At 27.9% G+C, this 12,684-nt stretch overlaps 1 protein-coding gene across 4 annotated transcripts in view; it reads right to left on the bottom strand.

Moving 5' to 3' along the window:
• LOC107437806 (tyrosine-protein kinase Fer) overlaps nt 1-12,684 on the bottom strand; it is a 46,570-nt gene that overhangs the window by 24,632 nt on the left and 9,254 nt on the right. For 2 of the 4 annotated variants that reach the window (XM_043045909.2, XM_071184967.1), the window contains exons 5-11: nt 12,454-12,646; nt 9,804-9,941; nt 9,593-9,715; nt 6,755-6,877; nt 5,300-5,480; nt 5,111-5,215; nt 1,925-1,999 (exon numbers count right to left, since the gene is read on the bottom strand). In XM_043045909.2, the coding sequence (XP_042901843.1) occupies nt 1,925-1,999; nt 5,111-5,215; nt 5,300-5,480; nt 6,755-6,877; nt 9,593-9,715; nt 9,804-9,941; nt 12,454-12,646 (938 nt within the window). The remainder of the gene's footprint in view (nt 1-1,924; nt 2,000-5,110; nt 5,216-5,299; nt 5,481-6,754; nt 6,878-9,592; nt 9,716-9,803; nt 9,942-12,453; nt 12,647-12,684) is intronic. The other 2 variants (XM_071184968.1, XM_043045908.2) reach the window with 2 other exon arrangements.

Below are 12,684 nucleotides of genomic sequence, written 5' to 3'. Positions count from 1 at the left end.
AATCTATGCACAAGACTTAATAAAGCAGGGTTCGTGATTTTTTTTTAAAAAAATCAAAAGAATCAGATTTTTTTGATTTAAGACGAATTTTTTTGATTTAAATCAGATTTTTTTGATTTTTATTCAAATACACTGTAAGAACTTTAATTTATGATTAAAAAAAATTATAAATGTTTAATCAAATTAACTTAATATTAAAACTATATTGTAACAATATTTTAGAAGCTCTAACTAAAATAATTTTTCATTATAATACATGGCTTTGAATGCATAGCAACCATTTTGAAACAAATGCATGATTAAAATTTAAAGACTAGATGAAATAGAGAATTTAAAGAATACTTCAGGGGTCTGTCTGGGTTTTTCTGAGAGGTACCTATTTTGTGAAAATTAAAAATTATATTAAAAAATCAACACAAATATAGTAAAAATATGGATTTATTGTTTCTTACGAGACACAAAAATAAAATTTTAAGAAAAAGTATTTTGTGTGATTATTCTATCATTTTTCCTAAAGTTGAATTTGTAAAGGTACCGTTAAACGGTAGTAAATTTGGCTTGGACAGACCCCTGTACTTTAACTATTAAAACAAAGTTTCAGTTAGCAAACCATAACTTTAATTTAAAATTGTGATTTCTTTTTTTTTTCTCTTGATTTTTAAAATGACAAAATAAATGTAGCAGACTGTGTTTATAAATGTAGTCATTCATCAAAAAATAAATAAATATTTAATCTATATATTTTTATATTAAAATATTCATTTTTAATTCTATGTCAAAATAGATAAGTTAAGCTAAAAAAAAATTAGAAAATCTATGTACTCATTGGAATTTTTTTTCACAAAATTTCTTTATAGAAAATCAGATAATGTCAAAGATACTGTAAACATATTATGAGAAAAAAATACCAGTTAATAACCCTACTGCATCAAATAGACTTTGAAAGAGTTTGAAAGGGAAGAATGACACTATATTAGGAAAAAAACATCTGAATTCATCAGCCTTTTTTTTTCTTTTTCTGTTTTTGGCATATTAGGGTAATTTCTTTTTCATATAACCTCAAGCTTCAGAAATATACATTTTCCACCAATAAAATATGATGTATATTTTAATTCACGCTTTTTCATTCAAAAGGTAGAATTTTAATTAACATTATTTGTATTATTTTTTGAAAGAAATTCATGTTTATTAATTACTTTCTACAGCTATGCAAGTCTATATTAAGACAGCATTAAATGTTTACTTTAATCTGTACTTTCAATCTCAAGAATCAAAAGATTTTTAAAAATGTAATTTCAAATGTGTTGGAATTTAACACACACCAAGAAAGTAATTTCGTTAACTAAAATTAATTAATGCAGCAACTTATTTAAATTAAATTTTAACACAAAGAAAAGAAAATTATAAAAGTATCAAAAATTTAAAACACTGTTTTTTAATTTTTAAAATCAATATATATAGATAAAAAAATATAGTTGATTTAAATCAATGATTTTTTTAAAAAAATCATTTGATTTAAATCATGATTTAAATCGTGACTTAAATCAAGCAGATTTAAATCAACGAACCCTGAAATATAGCAAACAAAATTAATGAACATGATTTTTTTGTCAACTACATACTATTTATTTAAAGTTTTAATTTCACATAGAAAAATATCAACAAAAAAATATGAAAAAAATTATCAAATTTTAAATGGAAAAAAAATGAAATTTTGGATTATTAATAACAAGACTTTTAACAAAAGATTGTTGAATGATATTAACATTTTTTTCTCAACATATTCCAGTCAGTACGAATTATATTTTAGTATAAATCTACAGTGGTAATTTTCAAATTATATTAAGAAGGGATACAGTAAATTGCAAAAATAATTTTTTTAAAAATCATTATCCAAAATAAAATGTACTTTTTAAAAACTTACATTATCATTCCCAGGACTTGTCAGTGAGTAACTTTGATGAACTGCAGGGCTTGAAAATGATTCTTCAAATGAATTCTAATAACAATTAAAAAAAAGTTTTCAAGAAATTAAACGAATTATTTAATAGATATTTTTTTTTGTAAAGCTATTTGTACATGTATTTGTATATTTTGAATAACTATTTGCAAATTTTGTATAATAAGTTTCGTATAACTATTGGGCAATAACCATAATGTACATTCAAATGAGGGCTCTAATATAACGTGAAATAATTAATAGAATAAAACAAATGGGGGAAATATCTCATTCTTACTTTCTTATTATTTTCTAAATTACAGTTATAAAATTTATAGCTGTTCACATTTGGAAACATAGCAGTTACTGAAATAGGTTTAGAAGGACATTTAGCTCTTCACAGAATTGCTCTAATCTTTGATGCATAACACAATATATAACCTAGATACCTTAATCACAAATTTTGTAATTGTAAACTTTAAGATTTTAATCAAGAAATTGAAATATTAGCAATTTAAGAAAAAGTTTAAGACTGCAAATTCTAGTTGAATTTTTTTTTTCATAAATGCCATTTTATGCAATTTTGTCAAATCATAAAATGGCTGTTTTGTAGCTAACCAATACAAATATTTAAAAACATTTGAAAAGTTTGCTCAAAACCAATTTATAAAATTTTAATTTAATTCATAAATTCATTTGTTCGAAATTATTCATTCGACAGAAATTTTTAATATTTAAAATTAAAATGTTTTTACTAACATAGAAAATTAGATTTTAAAGAAGGATTGTGGAAGCTTGCCAATTGATTTGCCATCTTTATAAAACTGTTATATTTCCCTTTACAACAAATCAATTGAATTGTTTAATGCATTTATTATTTTTTGAATGATTTTAAAGAGTCAGGAACATTTTGTTTTTTCTAGTTTGCTTTTAATAAAGAACCATAGATGTTTTATGATATAAGTCAGTGACATCTCATTGACATTGAAGATTATTATACTAAATATAATGGTAATTTAATTTAAATTACATTTTAAAAAATTGATTAACTAAGGTATCTTACATGTTAAACAAAACTAAAAGGATAAAAAAAAAACCTGTTTGAAAGATATGCTGAACAAGAACTAATAAACTAAGGTACAAAATAGTATCGAAATGTGAATACAGCACTTTTAATAATGCTACATCTAACACAGGAATGTAAGTATCACATGACTGTGATGTTGAGTTAAATGATCCTATTTGAGATTTTTTTGTCAACAAGCCACAATTATACATTCGAAAAAATAAATATTTGTGGTAAATTTATAAATAACATTATTAGATTATTTTCATTTTGGCTTTCTTGATATCTAGTTGTTATCTTAAGTTTTATTGGGAAACTTTTAAATTTAATTTTTTTTTCATTAAAGAATTCAGTGGTAATGCCTATTGCGTTTTTGCAATGTTTCTCATAACTCATTAAAAACAATTCAATTTTCAAATAATTTTTTCTTTAATCTTAATTTTTCAATTCTAACTTTGGTATGCCTCAAAATATCCCTAAAGTTATATTAAAATCTAGATTATTTGTTTACATCATAGAAGCAGCACCTGGCATTAAATTTAAATTATCTTTCTAATTTTTTTTAAGTGAATTTTAAGATAAACATTGTTTTTATATAAGTTTCTATTAAGGTGTGGCATATTTTGTTAGGAAATACTGTATTATATGAAGCCAAGTTTTTCAGTGTTTAAATATCTGAATTTTCATTTATTTATTTATTTTAGAAATGTTTCCTTAGATCCTTTTACAACTTTCCAATGTCTTTCCAAACATTATATGCCTTGCAAATTTAATTTTGAAACCCGGTGGCTGCGTCGCTCGTGCCACAGTTCCCGGGTTCGATCCTCGTACCGGGCAAGGTCGACTCGGCCTTTCATTTCTTCAATGGGTCAATAAAATGAGTACCGAGCATGCTTGGGAACTAAACACTGGGGATTCTGCACCTGGCTGATCACCCAACGGGAACAACTGCTCCTGCCCCCAGAGTCCACTGCCAAAATAATTGAGATGGCCAGAATAGGCCTTGGCCCTCTATGGGCTGTTGCATCATTGAGTTTAGCAATTTTAATATTTGGATCTACAGTGATATCTGTTTTCTGTAGAAAAAGTTTTTCCACTTAAGTCGATACATGTGAACTTTTCTACCTGTCAACAATTTTATCCTTTCTTTTATAGTACCAAACTAGTTCCTTTTTAAGAAATTTTGTATTCTACTTTTTCTTGGCTAAAAAATTTTTTCAAACTATCAAGTTTCCTTCCAAAACATGGAAAGTCCCCAGGAAAAAAAGTATACAAATGTTCAAAGATTTAGAGATGAAATTCATTGTGGTAAAAACTGCTAGCTCTTGAAAAAGTTTGATTTCTAGATTTCAACTTTTGACCAACCTACACACTTGTTACAGAAAAACACATGTAACAGTAAGAGCAAAAAGAGAATGAGTCCTCAGAGCAATACAATAAGAAAGAAAGGAGATTATAGAAGTTTTGAGAAACAGGAAACAAGTTTGACTCTTTCTTTTTGCCACCCCTAAATGAGGAAAGGAGTGAAAGGTGTTTGAAATTTTTTCTTAGAATAAAATTTTTGAACTAACTATCTTTATTAAACGACTGCCAGGAGAATTAAAGTAAAGCCTAATATAATGAGGAGAAAATTAATATTTTGATAAAATTTGAAAAAGCAGATAAGAACTCTCATATATCAAAAATTCGAAACCTTCCAGTTATCCATTGTATGGCATTATTTCTGAACAAGACATCATTCTAATATACAGGGTGTTCCAAAATTATCTTTACAATTTCAAAAATTTATAACTTCGAACATAAACAAGATATTTATATTCTGTCTTTTGCATGTATTNCCTTTTTTATTATTAAGTTAAATTTCAATAAGTATAGTTTAATATATAAATATTATAATATAAACAAAAGCTTCTTCGTATTAATCTTATAATATACAGTTATGACTTTTTATTTAAAAAAAAAAAAATAGTTTTAGCCTTTCCCTTTTAACAAATCTTTTCCTACATTCCCATGAAAACTTCTTAAACAGGTTTTACTGTATCATATATAATCAATAATTATTTAAACTAAATTTTGAAAGCACTGCTAAGAAGAAAAATACAAACATTTGTCTTCCTCTGAAACGCATGAAAAGGCTGTCGCAATTTCGACATGATTATTCGAGCAGACTTTTTCCCTAAGGCATTCAAACTCGAAGTATCAGCATCTTTCTAAGATTTTAAGAAAAGAAGATAAGTGAGTGAAATGAAATAAAAAGGAACAAAATTTCTAATTTCCTTTGAAACACTACTTACAACAGTTTCATGAATATTTGAATGATCAAAGAATTCAATGCCCTGCGGAAGATTGTTAGCCTGAACATTGTCAAGCCAGCCTGAGATGAGGTTGTGGAGCTGTTGATGCCGCTGCTCTTGACACAAGAGTTCATTCAATTCCTTCTGCAGAATTCCAATGGCACGTCGCTTAACACTAAGCCTGTTGAAGCATGAGAAATGAATTTTTTAATGTCAGGTGATCTTTCATAGCTGCCAACTTATTAAAAACAAAAATAGGTACACAAAGCTTGATAAGCCAATCAGGGGTAAACAAAGGGAAAAACTCTGCAAAAATCGATATTAAGATAATAATATGAAACATGTAATTATATACCATGCATGTTTCGTATTTAATATAATTTTTTGAACTTGCATTTTTAATTAAATTACCTACTAATGAAGAATGTCACACATATATATAGTAACTGATTCTAGATGAAACTTAGTTTTTACAAGAATCGCAATGTTGGATTTTAAAAACATGAAAACACAAATTGCGATATTGAATTTTTAAATTGCGTGAATACGAATCACAATGTGTAGTTTTTAAATCTATCTTGTGTAAATATGAAAAATCAATGTCTGATATTACAACCCCGTGAATACGAATCGCAATATTGGATTTCTAAATCGCATGAATACAAATCGAATTAATTGGTTTCACAAACTGCGATATTGGATTTTTAAGTTGCATGAATAGGAATCAAGATGTACGATTTTTAAATCCCATAAATGCAAATCGCAACTTCTAAATCAGGTATGCAAGAAAATCTATTAATGATATTAAAATCGCGATAGTAGCAAATTCCAGCACACTACCAAAAATTCAAAATAGCGAACATCCGCCAAACTAAAAGAATCAAATTGGCGGGAAAAACATTTGCATGTAAACACCTCATTAACCGGATTTAGCAAAAGTTTCAAAATTCTGCCAGATTATGTTTTTGAATCAGGGGAATTCCAGAAAACAAGGGTCTTGAGAGATATATGGAATATTGCAATGCAGAACATTCTGACCTAAAATCGTATTTTTGGAACAAGGCTAAAAAAAAAAAAAATTGGAACAGTTAGCAGCTATGTAACAAACTCCAAATTCAACATATTAAGACTATTGATACAAAATATATGACAAAAGCAGTAATTAGGAACCAAATAAAGAAAGTGTTAACTTTCTGCTTCATATGAAAAAAAATAATAAAAGCATATATTTTATTTGTGCTTTTTTCCCATTGTTTAGTTTTAATCAGAAAAAAAAAATTTCAATTAGAATTTGAAATCAAATTAATTTATGACTACAATTAATATTGGTAATGCAACAAATAATAGTTAAAAATAAACATAACATTGTAGGAGTGCATTCCTTTCACTAAAATAGAATTTTAAACATCATTCAAAAATTAACAAAAAAATAATCATAGAAAAATCGATCCTTACATGTTTTCTGTCTCTGATGTTTGGCGTAGAGATTTCATTTCATTCTCACACTGACCAATTTCTAACTCCTTTTCTTTAATAACTGCCTGACACTGGGAAATTTTATCTTTTATGCTGAGAAGCCTGAAAGCAAAAGTTTAGTTACAAAAGAGAACTCAAAAGAACTGAAAAACACTCCTAATCTAAGTTCTCCCACTAGTTGGTTGGTTTGAATTAAGATATTAATGGATCAAAAGGAAATAAAATGAAGTAGAGAGAACAGACAAGGCAATAAAGATGAGAAAGACAAGCATAAGAACACACAATTTGAAAAAAAAAGCTGAACAAGCTTGCTATTAAGAATGTTCATTTTATACATTACAACTCTAAGAAACATTAATTATACATCCTTTAACTATTTTAATATACATTTTATTTAAATATGCATAAAAATTATAACATAATATAATAATAACATATATAAAAATCTTCATGCTCCATAAGCATGCAAGTCTTTTTTGCTGCAATACAATAAGCTAAGCCAAATTTCATTAACAGGGTGGCCGCAAAAAATTCAGAAAAGGAAATTTCGCTGATTTTTTCAGGACTGATTTTATTAAATTTTCCAAAATTTTATAACTGATGGCATAAATTGTATTACAGTAACAGTCTCGATAGTCCGAGGCGAAAGTGACTGAGCCTACCTTTAAGTTTCAAAAACTTAAAATTGAATGAATATTTAAATAAGAGTCGCGATTGCTTAGGGGATAGAGCGTTCGCCTTCCAATGAGGAGAACTGGATTTGAATTCCGGTAATGCTACCGGAATATCGAGAGTCACGACCCTTTTCTAACAAGTTTTGGGAAATTTGAAAATATATAAGTTTATTCTTATCTATACAATCAATAAATTAGGAGAGGGATACGAATTCATAAAAATAAAGCAAATTATTAGTATCTCCCACGAAACTTTTCAATTCAAAATTGTTCTTTTCATCAAACTTCACCATTTAAATTTTCTTGATAAACATTTTTAAAATTTATAGTTTTTTTTTTCACATTTTCGTTTTAACGAGAAACATAACTCAGCTTCATATTGCATACACCAAAAAACTAAAACAGATGCTATTCCAGTCCAACACATTAAACTGTCTGATATAAAATCTAATTTTTTAAAAAAAAGTATTATTGATAACAAACTAAAATTTCATTCCTCCCATTAAATATCCTCAAAATAATTTTTTCTTTGGTTCATAATTGCTAATGAATTAATTCATCCCGGTATCATTAAAATTCTGCCCTAAGAGTACCTCCGTAACCAACCCTTTAGGGTTGGTTCCAGAGGTCTACTTCTTATATATATAATATTTTAAAAACCCTTATAATGGCTATTCAAATTGGAAAGTAAAACCATTTTTTATTTAAAAAAATCTTTTTTACGAGACGAATATTTTGGAAAAGCATATAAGTATCTCAAACACTTCAGTGTTTTCATTACAGAAAAAAAATTGGGTGAAAATTTCTCACCTTTTCTCAATAACAGGGTAAGATTTCAAAAAGTTAAGTGAGATTTCTAAAAATTAAAAAAACACAAATAGACTCCGAAAAAAATTATTTCTTTAATTATAATATTTAACATCTTCTATTTCTTAAATTAGAATATTTTACTGCATCATCATATGGAAAATGTTCCATGTCTACTTTTTCATCAGTTATTCTCATTAGTGCTCAAATGCTTATCAGTCAATCTGTTATGATATTTTGTCTTAATTCGGTTTTGGGTGCTAAAAGACCTTTCAACAGATGCTAAACTATTCGGAATCACTAAGTAAATTTGCAGCATGTGCACACACTTTCCAATCCTCTGCCATCATATGCTTTTCAATTACTTCTGCTATAGAATGGTGAAGTTCGTTTACTATATTTCCATGTTCATACTTTATGCTAGGTCTTCCAGCATAGATTTCACAGCCNAAAACACAGGTAAATAATAATCTACATCATAAACAAATATTTCTGATGCAAGTGTTTAAATACTACAAAAAAAAATTTCCAAAAATAATAATTTAGTGAAATAATCAGCAACAGACAGCTATTGGAATAATATTTTCCAATAAAAAGCTACTAAAAATTACTTTAGCACAATAATCACAGGATGTGTGCTTGTGGCGATCAGAAAAAAGGATTGGTTTAAAATCAAAAATTTTATGAAAATTCAGATTTTTTATAAAAATATCAGATTTTCAGATTGGATTTAAAAATTAGGAACAAATCCTAAAAAATTCTGAACAGTTGGCAGCTATGTATAAAGGTTTCATTTTCATTAGTGACAAAAAATTTAAACGTCTCACATGAAGAAACCTTACCTGCAGTGAACACGTGGTTGCAAAGAAATGTGTTCTGAAACGGGGTTCCGTCGTTCGGGGAAATGTTGTTCTGCTGTTCACACTGGTTCTGAACAATACTGGTAAATAAGGAAACAGCTAGATAACAGGGACCGATGTTGAAAATAATGAAAGATCAAGGTAGAAAATTGAAACGGGTTTTATTCAAAATGGTGCAAGCTGAAACTTTTTCCAAAAAGCGAGAGATTCGTGCATTTTGAAATTTATTAATAGAGTGCGCGAATTTCGCGCAGTAATCGTTTTTTAATGTGAGAGAAGGAAAAAATATGCGAGACTCTCATGTTCTCGCGCTGTAGTGAAAACACTGCACTTGTTCTGTGGCCAATGTATTAATAAATCATTAGCCTGGACAATTAAGTGGAAATATTCACAAAGAATCAACAAATTTACAAAAAAATAGTATTTTAAAATCAAATAAAAGAGATCTCTTTTTTTAAAAAATTCATTTGTATTACTTTTCCCGTAATGCATCATAAGTCATATCATCCATAGCAAGCTGATTTGCCTTTAAGGGTCCGTTATAATCGTGTAGAAGACTACTATCGAACTTGAAGTCAATTAAATTGGGTGGATGAGATCTGAAAATAGAGAAGGCAAAAAAAATTTAATTGAATATCATTTATATTAAAAACATTTCAATATAAACATGGTTGAAAAATAATTTACCTATGCTTGTCAGTAAAATCTTTATATTCATCTTCTCCCGCAACAGACTCGACACTTTTTTTAATTTTGATGTTCAGAGATCGAAACGTGTCATTGGAGAAATCTGTGTAACTCACAAACTGAAGCATCAGAGTTTTCCTAAGAAAATTAGAAATTATCATTTAGAATAACTTTAATTGTATGTGTTCCACATCAACCCACTGACAGAATTGCAGTGAAACGACAACAGTGTCACAGAATGTTACTGAGTTCTTGCAGAAAAAGTTTTCTTTTGAAAAGTAAAAAAAAATTACTTTACTTTCCAATAGATATTTACACATAATATTTGAATCATGCATTTATATAATCACTTTTTGAAGCGCTCAATTTACGCCTATAGTATTATAAACCGATGTAATGATTAGATTGTATTTTTGGGAGTTACTGAAATTGATTTTGACATGGATTTTAAATATTCCAATATATTTCAAACACTATGGAAAATTTCAATCATACACTTGAGTATTTACTTTTTAAGGCAATAATTCTATCAAATTTTTGGCAGTTATGCCATCAATTTCTCCATAGTTTTTAAATCTGTTATTTTTTTTATATATTATTTATTACAACAACCTAATCTTGAAACAAAAAACGCATTAGAGGATTGATTTCGTAGTCGATCTTGTCCATCAATTACTACTACGGATTTCACGATTTTAATTAGTTTTTTGTTGTGATGATTACTTATAAAATGCCAAGGAAATGATTTGTGTGTACCCCCCCCCTTCCCAGAAAATGCGAGAATATCATCCATACTATAAGAATAAAAAATTATTACATGTTCAATTAAAATCAAATTATATAGTTTTTTTCCTTTGTAAACACAGTGCTTTTGTTATTTCAAATTATTAACATATATATTTGTTCTTATTAAAAGCATTTAGCAGAAAGACATGAGTGCTGGAGAGTTTTGTCGCAAATAGCTCTTACAGATTCTGTCACAGGGCATATGAAGATCATTTAAATGAAATCTTCGTGGTGCACCCTGGTAATGATAAATCTATTACACCATTATCTTGCAGTCCTTCCAAGTCTCCTGCTGCATAAAAAATCAAAATCAAGGATCAACTTCTTACAGCTCTTAGTATTTCTTAAAACATTATGTGTTTTAAAGAGGCTCCCTGGGACTATCAGGAATTCATGTCTATTGACTGAACACTTTTTACAGGCACACCCACCATAACGCTGCATTTTGTGTGAGGAATGGCAAGCATCTCTCTCTGAAACTTCCTCATACTTCTCTCCAACCCTGAAGAAACCCTTTTTCTGTAAGACCTATTATGTTTAATTAAAAATAAAAAGATGTAATTAAAAAAATCTAAACAAAATGGACTGTTTTATTATTAGACACTATATCTTGATTTCAAATAAAGTATCACAAATATTTACTTATAACTATTGAGTACTGAAGTCATTTTACAGAATCGTGAAAATGACTAAGAAGCTGACAGTTAATAAAAACCAAACTTTTTATCATTAAAAAATAATATCAACTGAGCATTTTGCATTCGTGTTCCATACTGGACCTGAAAATTTAAATCTTCAGCAAGTAGACTCTAATAACTTTGTAGCCGCTTTTTCCTCATACCTAACAAATCGGTGACCGATATCGATAGGTCCTTTTTCTTTAATAGCCACTTTTTGCAACAAAAAAAATCATATTAGAAAAAATCAATTGCTTTAAAAAATTTCTTTGACAATAAAAATAATACAAATATGTGAGAAAATTTAGTTTAACAAGTATGAGTCATGTAGATATTAAAGAATTTTGTTTAAAAATAGTTGGTGTGGCAAAATACACTTATAGTATAAATTACAACTTTGGAATTTGTGTATCGTTAAAGAATTCTTCTTCCACATGAATCTTTCCATCACAAAAAGATGGATTCTGAAGAATTTAAATATTGAATGGAGATATTTGAATGAAAATTCTGTTTTCTAGAATCTTTCTGTGCTAATGTACTTTTGTTCTTAAACAAATTTCAGAAAAGAAAAAAAAAACAAGGGAAAAGGTAACTAGTTGTTTACTTCATTTAAGTCGCCAGTTTTTTTTTTTTTTTTTTTTTTTTTTTTTTTTTTTTTTTTNTTTTTTTTTTTTTTTTTTTTGTCAACTCGTAACGTGTAGAGTGGTTATTTTCAGGCCCACTCCATACACAACTGAATAACAATAGGAAAACTAATTTTTCTGCAAGAGCTGCAGGTGGAAAGACATATGAAGGTAAAAACTAATATGCTGACCACAAGCAACTATTTTTGCTAAATAAAACTGGTAGAGAAAGTCTGTTTTTATGCATGATTTCTCGGCATAAAATAACACCTGCACAAGCATATTTAAGGTCTACCTTTTAAAACATTAAAATTCATTAGATCAAAAACAGAAGTTTCTCATTTATTTAACTTATAATTGTAATTATTTTTTTATTATCTATTTAGTTATTTATTTTTGAAACCGTAGATTAGAAAAATAAACAATGTAATGTAGTTATAAGAAAACAGAGAATATATATAAGGAGAAGGGAAAAAAAACCCAGAATACATGAAGAAATACAATGCAACAGAAAAAGCATTTAAGAGAAATATTCATAATTTTGGCAAACATAGAAGGACTGACCATCTATCAACAGCTTCCTGAAGCACTGTCTGGTGGTATTCTAGGAGTGAGGGAAGCATCGTGTTACGAAGATGCTTCTCGTACTCCTTCCCTTCGTGCACGAGAATGACGTAATCATTGTGAAGTCTATGAAGCTTATTGGTTATCTTCATGTATCTCTCTTTGGCTTCTTCCAATTTTTTTCCACCTTTACCTGTGTGAAACAGATTCTTATTTTAAATAATAAACAGT

The sequence above is a fragment of the Parasteatoda tepidariorum genome, chromosome 9 (assembly GCF_043381705.1).
Source record: "Parasteatoda tepidariorum isolate YZ-2023 chromosome 9, CAS_Ptep_4.0, whole genome shotgun sequence".
In the NCBI taxonomy this organism is placed as follows: Eukaryota; Metazoa; Arthropoda; class Arachnida; order Araneae; family Theridiidae; genus Parasteatoda; species Parasteatoda tepidariorum.
Note: the sequence above shows the minus strand (reverse complement) of the source record. Positions and strands in the feature narration are given on the sequence as shown.